General features: G+C 38.0%; 1 protein-coding gene across 1 annotated transcript in view; it reads right to left on the bottom strand.

Moving 5' to 3' along the window:
* The window catches only part of LOC107559913 (kinesin-like protein KIF26A), a 96,275-nt gene extending 72,504 nt beyond the window's left edge, over window positions 1-23,771 (bottom strand). The window contains exons 1-2 of the mRNA XM_016243940.1: window positions 23,351-23,771; window positions 21,212-21,448 (exon numbers count right to left, since the gene is read on the bottom strand). Of these exons, the coding sequence (XP_016099426.1) occupies window positions 21,212-21,448; window positions 23,351-23,530 (417 nt within the window). The 5' untranslated portion in view covers window positions 23,531-23,771. The remainder of the gene's footprint in view (window positions 1-21,211; window positions 21,449-23,350) is intronic.
* Between the last annotated feature and the right edge of the window lie 1,159 nt (window positions 23,772-24,930).

The following is a 24,930-nucleotide window of genomic DNA, read 5'->3' as shown; positions in this document are numbered from 1 at the left end:
TATAGAGCCCTGCATATGACATGCAGTGGACAATAGATAATGCATCTATAAATTAAGAATTAGTTACCATAACTTAATTCATGGCTACGTTTTATCAGCTAGTTTCCTTGTTTTAGTTAAATCGTTAATTAATTCGTTAACAAGAAGTTGTAGGAACAAATTCCTAATTTGTAGATACAATATCTTTTTTCCCCACGTGTGGGGCTCTGTACCCAGTAATAACAGCTATCAAAATAAAGCTAGTATTCGCCTGGTCATGTGATTCTCTGTTTATGAATCAGCAGGTGTTCGTCTCCACAGGGCAGCCAGGCACTTACATTTGAACTTAAGTGTCAGCTGAAAAATGGTTCTTAGGTCCATTGTTACATCTCGACTCAACTCCCACTGGGGGAAGCTAGGTGTGAACAGAGGAGACGACTTCCCTGCCCACAGAAAGATGGATTACAGTGATGGAAAAACAAAAGAAACCGATGCTTTCAAAAGTGTCGCATTGTGTGCGGGTCTAAAAGAGCATCCTGGAAAAAAGGGCACCACTTCAGAAAAGATTAACAGCATTCCTCACAAAAGCTTCCTTTCCTAAACACACGCGGCAGGCCAATCTCATTAACAGGGCGTAAGCGGTCAGTCAACGCCTGCGTGCAACTACCTGAGGACAGCTGGCTGCGCTACCCAGCAGTCCATGGCTATCGCTGTTTGTGCGAGCAAGCTATCGTCCTCTGCTTCCTGTCAAAACAGGAAATGAACAAATAGGAAATTGCTGTATTGGTGTGCATTGGCTGGAATCCTACTCTTGATTCCACAGGTCAGAAAACAGGGATATGAAGGGTGTGACCCATGGCAGGACACTCTACGTGTTATTTACTGTATATCACTTCAGCATGGTCAATTCACTTCCCAGGAATTTATTTAGACTGTTAATCAAAGATTGTGGATCAGATATATGACCTTCATGACCGAAATATGAAAAGAACACCTGCCAATATCAGTAGTAGCCTACCAACTCAATTCAGAACAAGTTGTCAGATATCATAATTTCTGAATATCTGAATTTGAATACTTTAATTGCACCTCAGTTTAAAAGAATAAGTGACTTTATTTCTCATTATTCAGTTTATATCTCATATTTGCTAAAATATCTATCCATCCATCCATCTTTCCTCCCATTTCAAATTAATTCCACCACTAGTTATGCAAGTGCACACAAAATTTTGCGAGTGAATGCAAAAACATTGCAATATTTTTCCTCCCATCACATATTTTTCAACAAGCTTAACGAAACAAAAAACGAGCTTCAATATTATGCTAAATTAATCTGTAGCTTTGTTTCATTGTTTATATCTTATTTCTTGTAATTTATTTCTTGTATTTATTTATTTAGTTTATTTGTTTATTTTATTTATTTTTATTTATGTATTTGTTTGTTTATTTTAAAATGCCATTGCTATATGCAATAGTTGTATTAATTTTTTATATTTATTTTAACATTTATCTTTTTATCATTTATCTTAAAAGGAATAGTGTTAATTATCATATAAATTGTTGCTTAGGTACCAACATTTATATAGAAATTCATGAAATTTTGCTGGTAATAGTGTGTGAAATGTTGTTTTCCTGACAACCCCACCCTCGACAATAAAACCAGATAGACAGACACAGCACCAAAACAAAAGAAAGAAAAAAAAACAGAACAATGCGTACATGTATGCATATGCAGTGTGAGCGTGTGCTTAAAGCATCCTAATGAATGTATTCTGCTGTCTGCATGTTCGGGTGGGAGGTGGAGCAGGGGGTGGCATTCACTTTGAAGGCCATAGTTTGGTGTTGACAGGAGTTCCTCCTCTCTCCACACATGTTTTTTGGGGCAGTGTGTGCGCCTTTCATGTGTTCAGGAAGCTGCTCACGAGGAGACACAACAAGCCCCTCACTTGGCTCTCTGATATTCACTGGTCCATTGTTCAAGAGTTAATTAAAAATCACGCAGCACGGCAGTTCATACATGCACTCTCGCACACGCCCCACAAAAACACACAAAACACATTCACTTCTCTATTTCTACCAGCAGGCATTTTTGCATTTCTTCTAATTTATTTAGCTTTTTACAATTTCTGAAGTCATGCCCATGCAAAAAACACTGCCATGATGCTAGGATGCCAGACAATAAAAGACAATATAACTATAACCATAACTGTAACATTACAATTTTAATAATCACTCTAATTCTATGAGAACAGAGCACAACACAATTTTAATGACAAAGACACAGAGGAACAATATCGTTGGTGCATGTTTAGAAAAAAAAATTCCAGCTGATGAACGATAAAAACATTGACAGCCAATCAGGATGCACCCGACTTTAAAGAGCTTAAAGGGATAGTTCACCCAAAAATGAAAATTCTGTCATCATTTACTCACCCTCATGTCGTTCCAAACCTGTATGAGTTGCTTTCTTATGTTGAACACAAAAGAAGATATTTTGAAGATTGCTGGTAATCAAACAGTTGGTGGTTGCCATTGACTTCCATAGTAGGAAAAAAAAATACTATGGAAGTCAATGGCAACCACCAACTGTTTGATTACCAGCAATCTTCAAAATATCTTCTTTTGTGTTCAACATAAGAAAGCAACTCATACAGGTTTGGAACGACATGAGGGTGAGTAAATGATGACAGAATTTTCATTTTTGGGTGAACTATCCCTTTAAGCATAGAGGCAGACGACGTAACTGCAATGTGCATTTATAATAAACGACATGTTATCCTGTACTGGTGTGGACGCTAATATAGTTGTATTTATCAGTAAATTTACAGTGCCTTTTAAAAAAAAAATTCATGTTTTGTTATGTTGCTGCCTTATGTTAAACTGCTTTAAATTACTTCTTTTCTACATCAATGTACACTCCATACACCATACTTACAAAGCAAAAACAGAATTGTCACAACGTCGTAAATGTACTCAAAATAAAAGAACTGAAATAAGTATATTGCATAAGTATTCATACCCTTTACTAAATATTTAGCTGAGGCACCTTTACAGCCTCAAATCTTTTTTGTTTGATGCGTCAAGCTTTTCTCATCATCATTTGGCAATTATCTGTCATTCTTCTTGCCTCTTCACCTCTCAAGTTCTGTCAGGTTGGATGACGCATTTTCAGGTTTCCCCAGAAATATTTGATTGGGTTCAATCCCAGGCTGTGGCTGGGCCACTCAAGGACATTCACAGAGTTGTCTATAAGCCACCCTTGCCGTCTGCTTGGGGTCATTGTCCTGTTGGAAGGTGAACCTTCTGCCCAGTCTGAGGTTCATACGCTCTGGACTGGGTTTTCATTAAGGCTATCTCAATATTTTGATTCATTGAGCTTTTCTTCTACTCTGATGAGTCCCTCAGTCCCTGCTGCTGAAAAACAGCCCCACAGCATGAGACTGCTACCAGCACATGTAGCCTGGATTCCTTGAAACATGATGTTTGGAATTGAGGTTCATCAGACCAGATAATACCGTTTCTCACAGTCTGAGTGTCCTTTAGGATCTTTTTTCAAATTCCAAGTGTGTTTTCATGTGTCTACACTAAGGAGAGGATTGAGTTTGGCCACACCACCATAAAGCCCAGATCGGTGGAGTGTTGCAGTGATGTTTGTCCTTCTGTAGGTTTCTCCTGTCTCCACATATGATCATGGAGCTCAACTAGAATGACCATCAGCTTCTTGTTCACCACTCTAACCAAAGCCCTTCTCCATCGATTGCTCAGTTTGGCCAGGAGGCCAGCTCGAAGAAGAGTCCTGGTTGTTTCAAACTTCTTCCATTAAGGATAACTTAAGAGACTACATGGTTCTGTGACCCTTCAATGAAGCAGATTTTTTTCTGAACTCTTCCCCAGATGTGTGGTTTGATGCAAACCTGTTTCTGAGCTCTACAGGCAGTTCTTTTGACCTCAGGGCTTGGTTTTTGCTCTGATATGCATTATCAGCTGTTAGACCTTTAATTCAGATGTGTGTGCCTTTCCAAATCATACCCATTCAATTGAATTTGCAACAGGTTAACTTCACTCAAAGTGTAGTAACATCTACAAGTAATATGAATGCTCCTGAGCTAAATTTCAACTGTCTCAGATAGGGGTATGAGTACTTATGCAATGGAATCATTTAAGTTTTTTATTTTTAATAAATTTGCAAAGATGTTAAAAAACAGTTTTATTATGGTGCATGGATTGTAGATTGATGTGGGAAAAAGTAATTTAAAGCAGTTTAACATAAGGCAGCAACATAACAAAATGTGAAAAAATATATATACTTTTGCAAGGTACTGTATAGTTATTGTTTTTAGTGTGAATGGGACATAAATATCAAAAGGGATAGTTCATCCAAATATAATTTCTATCATCATTTACTCAACTTCAAATATTTTCAAAAGTTATTTGTCTTTCTTATGCAGAATACAAAAGATATTTTGAAGAATGCCTCAACTTTTTTCGTCCAAACAATTATAGTCATTATATGGACCGAAAACAGAGTCACACTTTATTTTAAGGTCCAATTCTAACTATAAAGTATGATTTTTGCCTTAATAAACTTCTAATTTGTTGCCTATTAATAGTTAGTAAGGTAATTAAGGGATGTAAATATGGTCTTGCAGAATAAGGCATTAATATGTGTTTTATTAATAAGTATTAATAAACAGCTAATATGCATGTTTGTAATTAGTGAGAATTGGTCCTTAAAAAATGCACACACAAACATTTTTTTTTTTCAAAATATCTTGTTTTGTGTTCCAAAATGGGTAAAATATAGCTTGATATCATGTAGTGAGTGATAGCCAAGTCTTTCATGCTAACTATAACCATATTTTACATTTCACATCTATTTTACATTTGTCTATCTATCCATCCATCTATCGTTCTATCCACCAATCCATGCATCCATCCACCCATCTAGGCCTATCTATCCATCCATCCATCCATCCATCCATCCATCTATCGTCCTATTTGTCCATAATTCAAACTTAAGGGCTCTGAAAATAATTTTAAACAAGGCTTTAAGTCAAGTGTCAATATTTAAAGTGTCTTGAACACTGCGTTTTACATTTTTTTAAAACATAGTTTTAGTTCATTTTAATTCTACTTCATTTTTGTTGTCTTAAATTAAATTTAAAAGGCAATACCAGTTAAATTCTGAATGGTGCACAACCGTAAATTTCACACTCTACATATCTACTCTTATTCTAAAAAACCCTTTATTAAAAAAAAAGTCGAATAACTGCACTTCCAAGGAACATGAAAGAGTGAAAGACAAACAACTCTATCAACAGTTGCTGGCTCAGATAGTGTGGGAAAGTAGAACACTAGATTGCGCCACACCACCCATTGCCCCTTTACTAGCATAACAAGCGTACATTAATAGCTGTGTCACTGATAATTAAACTCCTCCTTTAATGGAAGGACCACAGGGATAACACGCAACTTGTAACTGTAACTGCTTTAAGGCTGCGACTTCGCGGTCCTGTGTGAAACTCCCGACTGCGCTGTTTAAGTGTCCAAAAGTGACTAGCTTTTACACAGAGGACCGGCGAGTGGTTGATGTCTGTGGGAAAGACATCAGTGGGGCTCATAAAGGGAGGTGTGAGGTAAAATAGCTGACTTGCTGCAAGGATAAAACGCATGCTCTCCAGGACCATGTTGCAATCGGACATCATAAAAGCCTTCAGGCTAGGAGAAGGACGGTAGCATTTTGACATCATAAACAGTGCTATGGTAACATATGGGCTAATACAGTGCTGCTTTTGTTGCAACATCATTAGCAAGGCCATGGTAACAGATTGGGTTATACAGAACACTAGCGAGAGAGGCAATTACAGGCCAGCCAGCGGTATAATATGGCACTGACATCATAAAAATGACATTTCTTCCAAGTTTTCATGTAACAAGCTAGTTTTTCTTCAGACAGTGAATCGAATCATTCAGACAGTTCGTGATGTAAATGAAGTATTTAAAAAAATTATTCTCTGATTGTGCCTCAACAACTTTTTAGGTCTTTTTATAGCGCAATATACTATGCTTTATACTCATTTACATAAATAAGGGTGTTCTGCTGGTTGTCAAAGTTGTATTTTGTGTCTATTTTAGTTAAATACTACCCTAATTGTGATTCTTAGTGTTTTGTATGGAAAATTTAAAGTTAGCTACTGTTTGCTGGAAATACAAGTACTTTATAAACAGTGTCTTGACTAGAGGTCGACCGATAGTGGATTTTGCCGATACCGATAGCTAGGTTGGACCGCACTGCCCGAAACCGATTAATTAACCGATTGTTTTAAAATTGATACTGAACAAAAACTAAAATAGTGCTTTATTAACAAAACCAGTACTGAACCATACTAGTAGTAGTAGTAAAAATAATAATAATAATAATAGTAATAGTAAATGTTGAAATTAACACACTCTAACAAGGAACAATACTTACACAGCTTTCATTAATCTTAATGCTACAAATGGACTCTTATTTTAAAGTGTTACCATTTCATTTCAACTGTCATGCTTAAAGATGCAAAGGCTATAGCATTAAAATTATATACATATGGATATTGTATGTATACTCTCAGACTTGAACTACTTCTATTCTTGAACACTTGATTATCTAATCAAAATAAAAGTGCAGCGCTGAGTCTAGGAGAACTCACCGGTATCACACACACTCCGGACGCATCGCGTTCAACTCAAGCAGCGGTCTAAAACAGTTTATTTAAACACCAAACAGACACAAGTTTACTTCAAGAATGAACAATTTAGTATAGATGACTTTGAAGTTCGGCATTTAAAAAACGGAGCAAACGGAAAGAGAAAGCGTGACCTATATTATAGCTCTAAAAATGAAGCACACAGACTTTATTAGAGCCACAGAAAGACAAACGTTTTGCTGAAAATGCACAATACACAATTCATTATGTACATTAACAACGATTTGGGACCAATATAATGTAATTTAAAGGAAAACTATGTGAATGGCGCTCTGTGGCGCGGCAGGATTTTCTGTCGGCTGCATTTACATCCACTTCTGAAGTTTCCCGCTCTGTTTAGCGTGCAGTATCATGTGTCTAAACAAATAGCACGTGCTGTCAATGATTTCAATCACTAGAGGCCACTCTCGCACTGTATAATGACAGCAGACCCTTCTCAGCCGTTCCAGCAATGGACGCAACCCAGGAAAACTATCGGCATGGATTTTTGACGATAACCGATAGTTCCAGCAATCAACTATCGGTGCCGATTAATCGGCAAAACCGATACATCGGTCGTCCTCTAGTCTTGATTGTAGTTTAACTATTTTAAATTATGTGTTGGCTGGCATGTTTTATGGTAAATGACACTTAAACCAAATTAAAGTCAAAGTTAAAGATTCTTGACTACATCTTTAAGTCTGCAGCAACATACTTCACAGGTTTTGCCAGAATAGTAAAAAAAAAAAATATATATATATATATAAATAGCAGGAACTGATTTAAGAAACTCTCTTTGTCAGTATATGAACTCTGAACAACCCTTGCCTCCTAGGGGAAAACGAAATAAGGGCAAAGATCTGGCACTCTGACAGCACTCAAAGATATGTGCGTGATTCATTTCTCCTACCGTCATCTGCTCTAATCAAAGTTTAAAGAACATTAGGTCATTATCCATAAGACATTACAATAAAGTGTGATCTTCAACCATGTTACAGATTATCTTACAAATGATCAGTTTTACATGTCCATCACATAAAAGAAACTCACTATAGATAAAAGAACAGATACCACAACCAGAAAACAGAAGTGATTCTTATCTGCTCTTTGTCTATAAGCTATAAGTATGTTTGCGCAAAATATAAGAAGCCAGATGCCATGAAAATACAAGCCCATGAAAAAGAGATTAGAAGATTTTAGCAGGAAGCCTCAATTTATCATATAATGCAAATAAATGCTAAATTAGGTGATCATCAACTTTTTATTGAGGCAGAAACTGAGAACTAGCTGAAATGCACTAAAGAATCAAAACATTTGATTACTTGAAAGAAATTAAATCACTGCACACCTTCCCAAACAGCCAAACCTGTAGTACTCAAACTGTGATCAGGATTTGGAAAAATTCCAAATGGCTGGTGGGTTCATTGGCTTATTAAAAATAGTTTAAAATAAATAATGTAATAACAACTGACTAAAAGCACTTACAGAATTAACTCACTGATTAATAAATTCATAACAATAAATGAACTGAATGTATTAACATTTATTTGTGATATTTTTTTCTGTTGTTTTATTTCAGTCACGTAACTGTTCAGACTTTCGTATTTAAACATTCTTATGATTCTGGCATCAAAATAAAGTATTTGCTGGTGTCGTAGGTTATCTGCAATTTGTGTTTACCTAAAAAGTTTGAGAACCTCTGAACTAGATTATTATCCAGAAAAGAGAAAGAGCTGAAAGCAGTGGCTTTTGTTTAACCCAGTGAATCACATCTGCAAAGGCGAGACAATCATTTTTTACTGTAATGGCTGATTAAATCTTCCATATTTGAAAGAAACCTTTTCATAGAAAAGCCCGAATCAATTCTGAACATGGACACACTCTCAAACACAAAAAGAATAAATGATAATCATTCCATGATAAAGCAGCATATTTTTATACAAAATCTCACACACAGACTCACGCTAACATGCCGCAACACACACACAGAGGAAGACAGTGAAGCATGAAATTAATTTAGGTGTGAACTTTGACTGGCATTTCCATGCACAGATTTATGGGGCCTACATCTAACTATGAGTTCTGCAGAATGGAGAATAAATAAGGGCATTCAAAAGAGGCATCACACACACACACACACTCATATGACACTTACGCTTACCTGGCAGGGGAGACACCATGATCAAGAAGGTGGTTCACCCAGGGTGAGGCTCAGCCATTGCACTCCGGTTGTGCTGACCCCTGCGAATTCCCCAAATGTGGGAATCTCGACTGCATAATTTATGGTAGTGGGGGACTGCGTTCGCGCTCTCCCCTGAATTTTTTTGGGGAAGTCGTGGCCTAATGGTTAGAGAGTCGGACTCGTAACCCAAGGTTGCGGGTTCGAGACTCGTACCGGCAGGGATTGTAGGTGGGGGGAGTGAATGTACAGCGCTCTCTTCCACCTTCAATACCACGACTGAGGTGCCCTTGAGCAAGTCACCGAACCCCCAACTGCTCCCCGGGCGCCGTGGCAAAAAATGACTGCCTACTGCTCTGGGTGTGTGTTCACGGTGTGTGTGTGTTCACTGCTGTGTGTGTGCACTTTGGATGGGATAAATGCAGAGCACTAATTCCGAGTATGGGTCAACATACTTGGCCACATGTCACGTCACTTTCACTTTCACTTTCACATGCCAGGCCAAACACCACAGAGGGTCCTCCCAAACTTACATGAATGCCAACAATACAATTACAGGTTGGGCTGACAGTTGACCCACTGACCAGCAGAAAGTGACACTGATGTCAAGGCCGGAAAAGCCATCATGTCCTTAAGAGTTTCCAAATGAGTTTACAGTTCAGGTTTGTAAAAAAGTATCTAGTCATGGCAGAAAGCAGTAGCCATATTCTTCATAATCACTTTTTGGGGGGTGTATTTTAGCTACTTGCTATTGCTATTTTGATTCTAGGGAGATTGTCACTGCAAAAAGTAGAGGAAGGAAGTGACTACCTAGAATTCTGGTGAATGTTCCCTCCAGTGGACTGGAGAGGAGCTGCAGGCTGAAATGGCAATCTGCTAAAAGTGCTAAGTAGTTCCAATCCGATATTCATATATTCCTAGTGTTTGATGCACAATTTAAGTACTTTAATTGATTAAAATCAATCCAATGTACAGTATACATAGTTGTGCAGAGAGTAAAAGTAATGTGTGTGTGTGTGTGTGTGTGTGTGTGTGTATGTGTGTATACATAGATTAGATACACTCTCTCTATGTGTATATTTGCACATAATATATAAAGACATTGGTAGAATATGGGACTACTGATGTAAATTTCTTGTATTTTATATACAATAAGCACAAAAATGTAAACGTAAAGGGGAAATATGGAGATATGGTTAGAAAGCATGAAGCTCGCAGGGTCAGAATGCCAGTCTTTCAGTCAAATCCGAAGCAAGATGCAACCCATAGCAACACGTTATGGCAACAACGTCTCAGCTAGTCTGACGGCAGATAAAAGTAAATGATAAATGAATAAGTGATTGTTACAAAAGTGCACATTAAATACATTGAATACAGAAGCTCAAAAGTTTGTGACACGCTAAAACAGACTTCACTGGTTCTCGCGCATCATGCACGCACAGTTCTTCTTCTTTTTAATGCCAGCTGAACGCACATTTGAGCAATCTACTGGAAGACGAATACTGCCACCTACTGCAAGTCACTGGCATGACAGCTGACGTAAAATAAGAATCGGGCTTAGGAGAGCCAATACGATCAGTTTAAAAAATGCTTGATCGGCTTGTGACATCCCTAGTGCTATGCACTAAGAGTTAAAAAAAAACGTAAAGTCGTACACTAGCATATAGATAACTTCAGAGCTAGAGATTTATCAAATCATTTTTGTTTGGGCTCATTAGCATTTTAGCTATTTGTTAGTTGCTAGTCAGAGGCTGGTTTGTTGGGGGGAGGGACATTTTCATTCTTTTCATTCAGAGGTGGATTAAAAGCCACAAAATGCTCATTTTAATTGCATGGGGTTATTAAAATTATCATGAAGGTGGTGTTGTGTAATTACTAGTACAATTTCAACAAGAATTGAGCCATCATGACTGAGCTAAGAGCAAGGCACTTAACATGGTCGCGCAAAGGCAGTCGGGGTTACCAGGTCTGTAAAACAAAAACAGCCTAACTGCTAATCAAAACTAGCCCAATTGCGTTTTTTTCCGCGGTTTACATTCTGAGGGTTCCTCCTCCATCAAAATAGCATTCTCTTTAACCCACAAACTAAAAAAACTAACTGTGACAACAGTGTAAAAGTAGCCCAATTCCGCAGGAAAACCCCAAACTTGGCAACACTGACGGCAGTTGTCCTTGTTCACGGTGCTGTTCTATGGTGACATTGTGTGAAAGTACATGAAAATCATTTCAGTGGCTATGTGATGATAAGATAAGATTCTATTCTATTCTATTCTATACTATACACTGTATCATCTGAACATATACAAAACAGACATGTTCTTTTGCTGTATTTGTCCGGTGAATTATTTATTTCAGAGAGCATGAAAACACTTTATGCCCAATGTCAAATCTGCATTCTAGAGCAAACCAGTAGAAAATAACTGGATTAAATAGCAAAGTTATATTTCCTGTGCTGAAAGTTTATTAAGCCTATGAGTACAAAGGCAAACAAATATCGTCCTGATCAGCTGATAGCCAGATGTGTTCAAATGTAGAAATTCAGAGCCAGTGCGATATGCCACATGCTTATGTCTTATCTGCTAGCCTGCAGTCGGCCTGACAGTAATAGCAGGCAGGACTGGACAGAGAGAGGAATGACAGAGAATGGCAATTACTTTGGTTGGAACATTCCTGGTTCTTTTTCCACAAACGCTCTGACACCACACAAAAGCCAATGCTCTCAAGCATTTTTGCACGCACATACGCACACAAACACACACACTCACAGCTACACAGCCATCTGCTCAAGCCCTTTTCAGCCTGTATCCTGTGTCACACCCTATAACACTGATAAGTTTCCTCTCACTGATGGCAGCCTGGGATAAAATACAAAATAAAAAAGGGATAGCTGTAAACTGGCCAGTGTGAACTCCCTTTTTTTTTTCTCTGACATCATCTTCACTGCATATCCTGCATTGTTCGAATTGAGAGGGGTCTGGAGAGACTTCCAAGAGCGTTGACACAATCCAAACACTGTCCTGCATCTCTTTTCTTGAAATAATTTTTCTTTCTAGACCTTTCTATCTTGCTATTAACAATATTTATTTATTTATTTACTTACTTACTTTTTCTGTACATAAAGTTGTCCCAAACTTATTTGAATGTATAAATAATATGCAAATACCAAACCAAGTGGTATTTATTTATTTAAAAAAAGAAAGCACATATTTCAAGCGAAATATTTTACATTCAAGTTTTAAATATGCAGTGCAGTGACGTTGGTTTTCAAAAAACACAATGGACCAACACCAGCAGATGACACTGCACCCCAAATCATCACAGACTGTGGAAACTTAACACTGGACTTCAAGCAACTTGCGCTATGAGCTTCTCCACCCTTCCTCCAGACTCTAGGACCTTGGTTTCCAAATTAAATACAAATCTTGCTCTCATCTGAAAAGAGGACTTTGGACCACTGGGCAACAGTCCAGTTCTTCTTCTCCTTAGCCCAGGTAAGACCAGGGGCGGATTGAGTGAATTGGGGGCCCCAGGCAAAATGTTTCTACATTTTTCATGTACATGTTATAATGGCTTTCTTTCTTGTTGTGGGGGGGGGACCAAATGATCAGTGAGAGCAGGACGAATGTGTCACGTTTTAAACTCAACAAAATAGTAAAATACATTTATCAAGAGCATGCTCACAGATGAGAACAAAACAGTGTCGGATGAAGTGGATTAGAGCCCTGCACAGGCCTCAAATATAGGCCTTTTTTCCCCTTTTCCCCCCCAAAAAAGCTTATACTACTGTTTCAGCTATTAAAATTGTTCAGTTGTGTATGTAATGAAAAAGTGATTATTTCGTTTAGTTTTTTTTTATAAAGTAAATTTAGAAAAACTTTTGGAGCACTTTTTGTTTGTTAAATGCAAGTTGGTGTTTGTTTGTTTTTTAAATAACGGCCAGTGGTAGACAGTGAATTGATCATAGCCTATATGTTTAATCAATTTAGCCTTCTCAAATCATCAGGACTTGCCTAAAATAAAATCTATATATAAAACAGTTCAAGCATATAACAATGTTAGTTTAAATGTTTAACCTATATAAATGTGCATATCCAATCGTTTGTGCGGAGAGTGGAAGCTGAAGCTCTGGAGTACATGGAGGCGCCATCATTTGTATTTTTTTCTAACAGTGGAAACAAATTAAAATATGCAGTCATTTTTGCTCATAAAGGTAAGAGTAATAAATCATTCTAAACTGTAAAGGGTCTAGTTTTATTTGTGTGCACTCACAATATCAACAAAACGTTGTGCTTTTATAAAATAAAGAAAACAAACGCTTTCTGCCGTCTCGGTCTTGAACAGGAGCGCTTCACAATGATGAACCTAAACTCAGCGAATTGTCTCACAGACATGATTAACATTATATAGAAAGCTTTAAATTATTACTTTAAAACAAAATAATTCAAATCGAAAATAGAAACTCTTTCATTATGTAATCCCTGCATTTCTCTCTAAAGGCACATCCAATGAGGAGATGGCCAGTCATTGTTTTCATCACCAAAATTGATGAATGTCTAAAATATAAAAAATAAGGAAAAGCCTAAAACAGGCCTGATTATAATTTGTATTTTATTTTATAATTCCATATAAAAATTCCGTACAATTAAAAAATAAAACACAAATTATAATGGCATATATGTAAAACTTTGTCCTATAACTGTAGCCTATAGCTGCTTATATTTTCTGATTTTTATGTTGCTCTGTTCTGAATGTAACCTTGAATGTAGCTTGAATGTAAACATTGTCATGAATTCGTTGCATTCCCATTTGTGAAATAGTCAACAAATTAATTGTTGTAGGCTAACCCGATCTCATGAAAGTGCATATAGCATGATTTTCTACTTCTATTTGGCGTAATATTTCTATGCAGAAATTGACTTTGGCATGCAAAAGACTGATAAATTCATAATTAATCTCATGGCTGGTTCAGTCGACAGAAATACGGGAGACACAGGCCTATAATAACCGCTGAAATGTTTGAGGGCAAATCTGAGGTCAGTCTGAGTGCTCATGGTACGCACAGTGCGTACAGCCGTCCTTTATGAAAAGCATTTTAGGGGGCCCTTGGCTTTTGGGGGCCCAAGGCGGTCGCCTACCTTTGCCTGATTGGTAAGTCTGCCCCTGCGTAAGACACCACTCAACTTTGTGTTAACATGCTTGGATACAGCACTCTGTGAACAGCCCGCTTCTTTGGCAATGAATGTTTGTGGCTTACCCTCCTTGTGAAGGGTGTCAATGATTGTCTTCTGGACAACTGTCAGATCAGCAGTCTTCCCCATGATTGTGTAGCCTAGTGAACCAAACTGAGAGACCATTTTGAAGGCTCAGGAAACCTTTGCAGGTGTTTTGAGTAGATTAGCTGATTGGCATGTCACCATATTCTAATTTGTTGAGATAGTGAATTGGTGGGTTTTTGTTAAATGTGAGCCAAAATCATCACAATTAAAAGAGCCAAAGACTTAAACTACTTCAGTCTGTGTGCATTGAATTTATTTAATACACGAGTTTCACAATTTGAGTTGAATTACTGAAATAAATGAACTTTTCCACGACATTCTAATTTATTGAGATGCACCTGTACTGTCCACTGTACCAAATTCAAAATCCATTTAATTAATTTAACCTCCTATAGAAAATAAAAGTCAGTAGATACATTTGAGAAACTGATTTGATGGGCAAAATATTTTTAAAAAGTCCTTCCGTAAAGCAAATGGACATTTAAAATAGAAGCCCATGTGCCTCTAGAGGACATAAGAGGAACTTCAAGTTTCTTTAAGATCCATATTTCCGTATTTGACAGTTTCAAACAATATCCCTGAACTAGGTTTTATCTTCATATAACAGTAAATCGGTCAAAATCTCAATATGCAAATTAATTAGGAATATGTTACAACATCAGCAAGCATCAATACTTCCCCTTTAGAAAGACAAATGCAAAACAAGTGCATTGTTACAACATCAAAAGCCTGAGAGTGAGAATAAAACAATTTAGGAAGACCTTATCATAGGCATATCAGCTGAGCACACAGCTTAACAGTGAAACAGCCTGGAAGCAAACAATGAGTTTAAACACTCACTGATTGAGAATCAGATAGCAGGGATCACTGGAGTAAACATCAATAATGCAATGCAGTACTTGGCTCTCTCAACCCACCATTTCCTTTGGTTTATATTCTGGTTTTCCTATGGCAAGGGTCGGGTTAAAAGGTTAAGAGGAAGACAAGAGCAGCATGCATAAAACGTCCATCTCCCAATTTGGAGATCTCAACCTCTGTGAGGTGAGTGAACCCAGGGCAGCCGCTTCCAGGCACACACTGTTAAATATTATTCACACTTAACGTTTGGAATTAAAATGCTACTGGTTAACAAAGTCAAGGTCTCTCTGGATGGGGGTACATGTTTTGAATTATATTATTATCCTCTATTTTTGGGATATTTTTAGAAAAAAAAACTTGAAATTCTTACTAAATGTAATACTTTATTTAAATAAAACTGTTTCACTGCTTATTAATATTGGGGGAAAATTCTGCCATGTTAACAGGTGTGACCAAAGTCATTTGCAACCAACATGCAGAAGCATGCAGGAAGCCTTAGTTACATCCAATGCAACTTTCATTTTATTAAAACATTATAAATGTTTACAATTAAATGAATTATAAATTTTAACTTTTATTGAAATTCCTATAACCATATGAAAGCAGCATAATAACAAAATGTAAAATTTTAAGAACTTGGCACATGTTTTAAACTAGATTTTTGAAAAGATATTTTCTTTATACGTAATTGACCCATGAAATATTTTCACAACACATTACTTTCAAATAACATTAGAGATACGTAATGAAAAGACAATTCAAGGAATCAGGTGTGGGTTGACGTAAAAATGTTAGACAGATGCCATTTTTCTTGTAGATTCTTGTAAACTCTAAGCATACGAAAGTACAAGAAAAGGGCACAGGAGCAGAATTGAATGAGAAACTATTAAAGGCAATAAAACTGAGTGATTTATGGTGACTGCTGTGGCATGTGCTCCCCTGCAGGGTTAAGAGTGAAGAAGTGGAGCAAGCAAGTTGAACCAGGACTTCCAGTAGGCCTTCAACTCCACTTCAACCAGCCTTGCTTCTCGTGAGAACTGTGAGCTTTTTTTTGGTAGGGGTGTGAGGAAATAATTGTCCTCAGAATAAACATCTGAACAGTGCCTTTGGGCATGCAGTCACATTTAAAGCAACCTGAAAATTCAGATGAGCTCACGACAGTGTGAGGCTTATTGATGCATTTCTCTCTGTAAAGAGAGGACACATTCTTTAAAATAAACATTCATGGCATTGATGGTTCCATGAAGAACACTTAACATCCATGAAACCTTTTCAATCCACACAATTCTTCAGATTGTAAAATATTTTTCAAATTAAGAAAATATGGTTCTTTTAACAACTGCTCATGACAGCATGAGTCTTACTGATGCGTTTGACTCTAAAAGAGAAGTTACATGAATGTTCTTGGCATCTATGGTTCCATGGAAAACGTTTAAGATCCACAGAACCTTTCCACTGCACAAAAGGTTCTTTATAGATGTTCTTTTAAGAACTGTTCACTGAGAGGTTCTTTGCAGAAACCAAAATGGTTCTTCTAGGCCATTGCTATGAAAACCCCCTTTTGGAACCTTTATTTTTAAGAGTGTAGAACATTTTGTTTTTTAAACTGTAATAGTTTTCAAATGTTGCATCCTTGCAACTTTTCAAGCATCTACACCTTTTTCATAATACTTCTTTTGAATATAACACCTAAGTGGCTTATGCAACTGCCAATTGAATAAAACAATCGGCCACCGTTCTGAATGATCTCCATCTTTATTGCCCAAGACAATGTACTGTAGTCTAATCAGGCGAGGTCCACCCATTCTCATACTTGGTTATGATTCTTATCCCATAGCAACCTACCTCACTAACCTTTCACATGGCGGTTGCCGGCCCAATGTTGCTCATACACACATATAGACACAGCTGCAGGGGATAAATGCTTGAAATGAAAACGGCAAACTGCAAATCCATCTAGCTTTGCTTTAGATGATCCTCCCATGGGTTTTCATGAGGTCTGGTCACAAGAGAGTTCAGGGAGATGACTGACAGCAAAGGAGAGCTAAGTATTCTCATTACAACCATCATCTAAAGTTTCACCCAGCATTTGAAGGATAGAGGGATGCAGGTGTTTTCGACCTGCCCAGTGAACGGACTTTAAACTTCTTACATGTCACAACAGAGAGCTTATAGAACCTTAGAACTGTAGTGGCTATTATAATTGATGACAGCCATTTCAGTGCCTCTCTTTGGACAATGGAGATGAAATAACGGCTGCCCCCAAGCGCATATTCATCTTATTAAACGTGATACCATATACTGTGTAGTCCTTCATCACAATAATGGGATTAGGAATGCTACATTCCAAACCACTAAATTGTTCTAAACCAGGTGCGAATGGCCTTAAAGTTTGTTGAGTGATCTTGTAATTGAAGTGGACAGCCAGTGGAGTGAAAGAGGTTGACGTTAGTCATCTCAGATTCATTCTTACAGGTTAATGGTAATCGTAGCCGGACATATGATTTAGGGTTAATGCTGGCCATTTTTAAATTGCGATTATGTGCTGGAGCTTTGTGACTAGTTAAGTGCCAATCACTGTAGGCAATGAAGTCTTTGTCCATTGTCCTGTGTTAAGCTTCCAGGCATTCCATCCTCAGGCATTGTTCAGGTGTTAAGTGCCTTGACATTGAAGTGAATGAACTACTGAGGGGAGAGCTTCTTTATTGTTTGAAGAGAAGAGACCATTCCTCACTGATATCAGCCGAGGGAATCATTGGTAATAAATAATAAAACAAAGGATGGCGCAGGCTGAAAGCAAACCTGGTGAAAAAGAGTGAAGCCATTAAAAGCTGTGGGTCGTGAAGAAAGACTAATTGCCACCTGCGAGCGTGTGCTTGGCAGAAAACTGCAAATAAACGGCCTGTCACACGCGGGGCTGCGATGCTGACCCCACATTTCCACGAAGAAACCCAGTTCTGAACAAATTTTAAGATTTTAGAACATTTCAATGAGGAATATGTTTTTTTTGTGCACTTAACAATACATACAAGGTCGGTTTTCAGTTTATCCATAATTAAAATCACATTATAATTCATTACATCACTCTTGATGTTACATACATATCAAATTTAGATTAATCTGTATTGTACACATTTCACAGATCGACACAAAGTTTGCATATTAGCCTCAACCTTTCACAGAACTGGAAGGTACCTTTGGAAGGTACAAGTTGCAGAACTGAGCACTTCTAAGGATAAAATATTCATTCAGTTTTCCAAAATCTGAGAAGCTCGTGCCATCATATCCATTTGCAGACCACTAATGTTGTATAATTATTTTAGTAAGTTTTATCTAAAATTCTATCTTAAATTCAATCTAATTAGAATAAAATTGCATTAAAATACCACTAATAATACCTAAAATCCTAAATGTATTCATTGTGTACATAGTACATAGTTTAATAAATTGGATGGTTTGATAAAGTAAGTAGAGAAAGTCTAAAGATAAGACATCATAAATGAGTCAGTATAGCAAAAGAGAAAGAGCGAGTGTATGGTTATACATGGATGGATGGATGGCTGGATAGATAGATAGATAGATAGATAGATAGATAGATAGATAGATAGATAGATAGATAGATAGATAGATAGATAGATAGATAGATAGATAGATAGATAGATAGATAGATAGATGCCAATATTCAAAAGCCTACTTGAATGCCTTGTTCAAAAAACAAAATCGGCAATTACACAGAAATAACTGACTAAGAGGCCAGTGCTCCTTGCCAACACAAGCTGGCCGAGGATAAATGAGCTCTAGTATGAACCAGTGAAGTGCAGCTGGGTCATTAGGGCAGCCTGATATATGAAACGTATTGAGTGCTGCGGTTCCCAGACTTTACCAGCAAACTGGGAGCAATTTTCATAATGAACATGTGAGGGGGAAGCAGGTGTGAATCACATTTGAAAATCAAGAATAATGAAAACTCGATCAATTTAAGCCTACAGGCCACCCACACTTTGGTAGAAGCCGATAAACAGTAACCCTCTGTAGCTTCTCATCTAGAATCATATCGCTTGAGTCTCTAAGTTCAGGTCAGGTATCCACCACACATCTCTAGCTGGACAAAGCATCCTTTCTTTTCCCAACTGCAGGGAAAGCAGGACTCCCATGGCCAATGCTTCCAGAGTCTCATTAAGCCATCAGCAGTGGGGCCGATAGAGGTGTAACCTCTCCGGTATGACCCCATGGCTTTATACCCCACACCTGGAGCAGACCACACAGGGCAAACAGCCAGAGTGAGCGAGGCAGCCAAACTTGTGATGATTTCAGATAACCACCGCTGATGAGAATGAGCGAGTATACTAGCAAGCTCTGGAAGTATTAACCAAATAACACATCTTAGGGTGGGACGAGGTCATACACATCCACCAACATCGATGCACACCCACAAAAACCCTCTCTTTATTCCCTGAGTTAACCTGGAGAGAAGGGGGGGTTCAAAGCAAACCGGAGGGCTTGTAATCCTACCTAAGCATGAGATCTCTCTTGAAACACAACCAAAAAAGAAAGCGAAGGGAGGGGGAAAACCTGAGGCTAACCCAAGCAGCAAGTCAGACAACAATAAAAAGTCGACAGCCTATATTTAACTGTGGTGGGAATTTGGTGAGGAGTATACAGGAACACTTTGAATGCATGATGAAGGTCAGGTGGGTCTGCACTTCCTCAACAGACTGTGCAGTGAGTCCGCACAACTGTTTTCTCCCCCCAATGTCGACGGACAAGGAGGGAGATAAGCATTGTTTCCCAAAACAATGGGCCACTTCCAATAGCGACAGACTCTCAGAGATTGGCACTCGCGTACTGTGTGAATACAGTGTGTGAAAGTAAGAAAAGCTGTTGAAAACTCTAGAAACGGAAGGTTGTGAGAAAAAAAGAAATGTCTTGGCTTTAGGAATGAGAAGATAGACTGTGAACACTCCAAACAAACAATGGCGAGTGGTTTTGTAGCTTCAGTTTAACAGCATTCATCAAAACATAACGCAAGGGTGGCGATCTGGACGGTTTCAATTTTTTGAAGATTTATGTGAGATTCAAGTAGAACTGCAAAACCAGACATTTGAATACTGGCATTAAGGTGGTGCTCTATCTATCTATCTATCTAATTCAGAAATCCAAAAATGGCTGTTTTTATGAGTGAGTCATTGAGTCATTCACTCAAGCAATTAATTCTAAATTAACTAAGGGACTCTATTTATGAGTGAGATCAACATCAACACTCATGTGATTATTGCTTAAACAGCACTAAAAATCTACAATAGAAATGTAACCTCAAAGTTGATAAGAATTCCATATGAATTTCTGCTTCATTAAATTTAGTGCTACTTTAATAGTTCATTTTTCATCTAGATTGCTCTCTATACATCATGCCCATCCACATTCTGCACTGGCAAGCATAGGAGAACATTGTGCCACACAGCTAAGCTTGTCATATCTTACTCCAGCCGTCCCACTCAAGGCTTGATGAGGTTTCATCACTGTTTTGACCATACATCAAACATCCAGCAATGAGCATTTCAAACAGCATTTTGTGTTGAAGCCATGATCACAAATTTATCTAAGCCTATATGCATTTCAGACTGAATATGATTTCAATGCATTACTGATTGTTCTAAAATGCAACAAAGCCTATAGTTTGAAAAAGAGGTCACTGAAATATTTGCTTTCTGTGCCGATATAGTAAAAAGATTAACCTTTTGATGACTTGGTGCACTTTGTGAATAGGGGCCTGAATAGGATATCAGTTTTCTGATAAGGGAGTCATAAAACTACAAAGACAGGGCTCAGTTGAGTCAACTTTTCATCAGATCACGAGATTTGACACAAAATGGCCTTTAAGAGGCATTCAATGCAATGCATCTGATTTATGTGAGGCTTTCACAATGCTTTGAAAAGAACAGAGTGACAGAATGAAACAAGGAGAACTTATAGTGCTTTGAGGCTCAAGTGAAAGTCAAGTGCTTCTTGAAACTAACAAAAGGTTCTTAGTCATGCAAATGCTGCATGAATCAAAACAGTTCCCTGAAAGATAACATTATATGTCTAAATAAGTACTAAAAATGCTACAAATATCAAAGCAACCGATCGCCCCTGTCTTGGATGTCTTTGTTTGCTTTGCAAAGGCACTGAAATGATGTTTCTCACTCACTGACCTTAAATGAAGCAGGGTCGGACAGAGCGAGAGCTTGTCTCCTCAGTTTCGCAATAGTCATCTGACATTGCTTGCACAGATCTGGCTTAGTCTCGTCCCTATCGGATTCAGAGACGCTCACGGCTCCTGCGCCTTCAGGTGGGGGTCTGTTGGCACACCTTTCCTCCTCCGCTGACAATCTCTTCCTCGGGCTCAGCTCAAGAGAGAGTGAAGACTCTCCGCTCGAACAGCCTTCCACCTTTATGAAAGACAACAAAATCAAGATGCAGAAAGACCCCATATATATATATATAACATCTGTCAAAAACAGCTAATTATACATGTAGACCATACAGTTAACTGCATATTACTTATTGTTTATTATATTAATAACAATTCTATGTAGCTTTACTTTTTTTAAATATACACGTAACATAAAAGTGTGATTTAACTTTCTAAACTTGTTGCAAATTACTTAATGCACAAACAGCAAGCTTGGGGATCCAAATAGAATTGCTGTAACTTCTCAGCATCGGCTGTTTATTAGAGGACTTACAGTTGACCGGCTGATCTGGAACTCCCCTTGCGCATGAGTTAAATCCATCATCTCGGGATAAATGATCAAAACGCGGACATCTAGTGCAGTTTATTGCGTTTCTACTTGTCTACACACATTGATTAGGAACACAGTTCATGGATAGTCAGTGGGAGCGCAAAGGAAAAAGCACAACTCAATCCCCGTGGAGTTTTGCTTTTGCTTTAGTTCCATGACGACGCGCGTATGCGGGAGTGAAGTTTTACTGCTGTCAATGTGCGCGGCTCGGTCACTTGGTTGGAGGGGTGGAGCTGCAGCATTCAATAGATGTTCAGACACTGTTATGCTGTTTCAGAGAGTTTAGACTGCGTTTGCACAAACAAAACGTGAAAATAAAGTTGATTTCAATGAATTAGCGAATTGACCGTTTAATGCATGCTGTGTTTTGTAATAAGGGGTGTGCGTTAAAGAACTGAGTAACTCATGTAAACTAATCAAAATGTTCAGACTGTATAAAATCTCCATGTACTGCATGTCTGATAACGGTCCATACTTTCTTTTCTTTCTTTTTTTGTATTATTGTAAGTTAACAGCCTGTACATTTATCTTACCAATTTGTATGTCTGATAAAAAGACAAATTTAAAAAAAATGCTTCCAACATAAATTACGTCATCTTTTATGTTACAGTTCACTTGCGTCGACTGTGAGATTAGGGGTCTGTTGGAGTCTTTTGCTTATTACTCTGGCGCCACCCACTGGTATTTGACTTAACTGCATCTTGCAAACCTCTCGGTGTGCAATAAATTGTGGGAATGTTTGAATATTGAATTACTCATCTCTAAATATTTTATGTTGATGATGTATATGCTGGGATCACGTGGCATTAAATTGCAACCCAAATACTGTCAATCTCCTGCTTCAAAAAATAAATAAAAAGTCCTTTGTCTGTGACAGCGCAACTAGTCCAATAAACTACCAATAACGGACCATTTAACGTGGGCGAAGAAAACTGCTAAATCTGCTAACAGAAATGTGGCTTTTTTTGGTGACCGTCTATAATTTGTGTAGACTCTGAACTCATCACTTAATCTCTAAAAGAATCTTTATTTGAACATCATTAATTGTGTGTTTTATGTGCACCTTAATAGTGCTTTATTGACACATCTGACTGATGTTTTGGCTTTAATTCCCTCTTATTTTTATGTTTTAGACGGAAAACTTCAACTTAGTTGTAGCGCATTTTTATAACCGAGTTGAATTACTGAAATCTTATGATCGCTGAAAAACTAATCGAGCACAAAGTTCACTATCGGATGCAAAAAGTTCAAAATGAAGGGCTTTATCTGATGTACTTACTCTATTGTAATGTAATGTATTTTGGATGTTTTTAGGGAAGTTGCTAAAAGCGCCATTGATGGATGAGAGCTGTTCGTGGTGCTGAAATGAACAAACCGCTACACATTATAACCAATGAAAACTTAGTATTCATATTTGCGAACCCCAAAATATCATAGCCTTAAATAGTAGCCTACAATACTTTTTTTAAGCAGAACAACCCACGTGTAGTCTAATGAGCTCTACATGCGTCAACTTGTGGAGTCTTTTGTCCGTTCTCAAAGGCTTACCTTGGCTTTTCGTTTTAAAAGATGACTAGTAAATCCAAAAATGATGTCAGCGTCCACGAAAAACGTCCCCAAGTCAATCAGGCTGGGCTTCTGCTTGTCCGACCCAGATGACTCATTAGAGTTTTGTAAATCCATCGTGCAGCTGCGGATATATTTCCTCGCCCAGCTTACAGTAAACATACAGAAGTCACCGCAGCGCTCTGGAGTTCCGAGTCATTTTACAGCTGGTTATCTCTGATTCCAAAGCAGTGTCATGGTCTTATATCCAGAGGTTCCCTCTCAGGTACATCCGACTGTTGACTCATTTAGATCGTCCGGTTTCTGTTCCAAATTACTTGCCGCATATAAAATCATGCATCCAAATGTTGACACTCGTAAAAGCACGCAAGAACCCCATACAATCCATAAATGATCCATGCGCTCCTGGCATACCTCCTTGTGGGATAGGCTGTCCACGCCTTGTCTTGGCTACACTGCAAGTCTAGGAGTGAACTCGCGCGAGCCTGTTGAGGAGACTACCTTGAACAACTCTCTCTCTCTCTCTCTCTCTCTCTCTCTCTCTCTCTCTCTCTCTCCGCTCTGACATCCTCGTGGCTAGTGTGTCTCTTGCGCTTGATGCTCATCCAGTGTGCGCTGCTCGCTGCAATTCCTCGCAATTCCTCATTCAGTGCAGATAAGGGTGCTTAAATAATGATTGCTTCATTTTTTTATTCATTTTTTTTTTTTTACGAGCCTCAGTTTTCAGAGTTTTTCAATTTGATGAAAAAAATGTGCTCACACTCAGGCCATCTTCATCTGAACAGATTTGGAGAAATGTAGCATTACATCACTTGCTCATCAATGGATCCTCTGCAGCGAATGGGTGCCGTCAGAATGAGAGTATGAAAAGCTGATAATCCAAGTAATCAAGCAAGACTCAAGCCCATCAATTAATTGTCTTGTGGAGTGAAAAGCTGGGTGTTTGTAAGAAACAAATCCATCAAGACATGTTTTAATATAAAACCGTTGTTTCTGCTAAAATATGAGTCCTCCATCCATAATTTGCTTTCTCCAGTGAAAAAAAAGTTGTCTCTTCTGAATCAGGGGAGAAATATGCAGAGATCAAGCACCATTTACAAGTGAAAACAGTCCAAAACTGTTCTAAACAAATATGTTGGTGGATTTTGATGTGGTGTGATTTTGAACAGATGATGGACTGTAAGAAGCGTTATCATGGATTCACTGGAGGAAGCGTTATTATGGATTATGGTATTCGGGGCCAGAAGCGACTTTAAATTTAAGACGTCCTAATGACGAATTTGTTTCAAACACGCAGCTTTTTGCTTCAAACGACATTATTTGATGGATTGGAGCCGTGTGGATTACTTCTGATTTATTGTGATGTTTTCATCAGCTGTTGGGACTCGCATTCTGACGGCACCCATTCGCAAAGGAAGCATTAGCGAGCAAGTGATGTAACGCTAAATGTATCCAAATCTGTTCCGATAAAGAAACAAACTCATGTACACCTTGTATGGCCTGAGGGGGAGGTATTTTCAGCAAACCTTCATTTTTAGGTGAACTTTTCCTTTAAAACTTAT

Source organism: Sinocyclocheilus grahami, unplaced genomic scaffold (genome assembly GCF_001515645.1).
Source record: "Sinocyclocheilus grahami isolate Dianchi unplaced genomic scaffold, SAMN03320097.WGS_v1.1 scaffold704.1, whole genome shotgun sequence".
Lineage (NCBI taxonomy): Eukaryota > Metazoa > Chordata > Actinopteri > Cypriniformes > Cyprinidae > Sinocyclocheilus > Sinocyclocheilus grahami.
The sequence above is the reverse complement of the archived record's forward strand: the minus strand, read 5'-3'. Positions and strand labels throughout refer to the sequence as shown.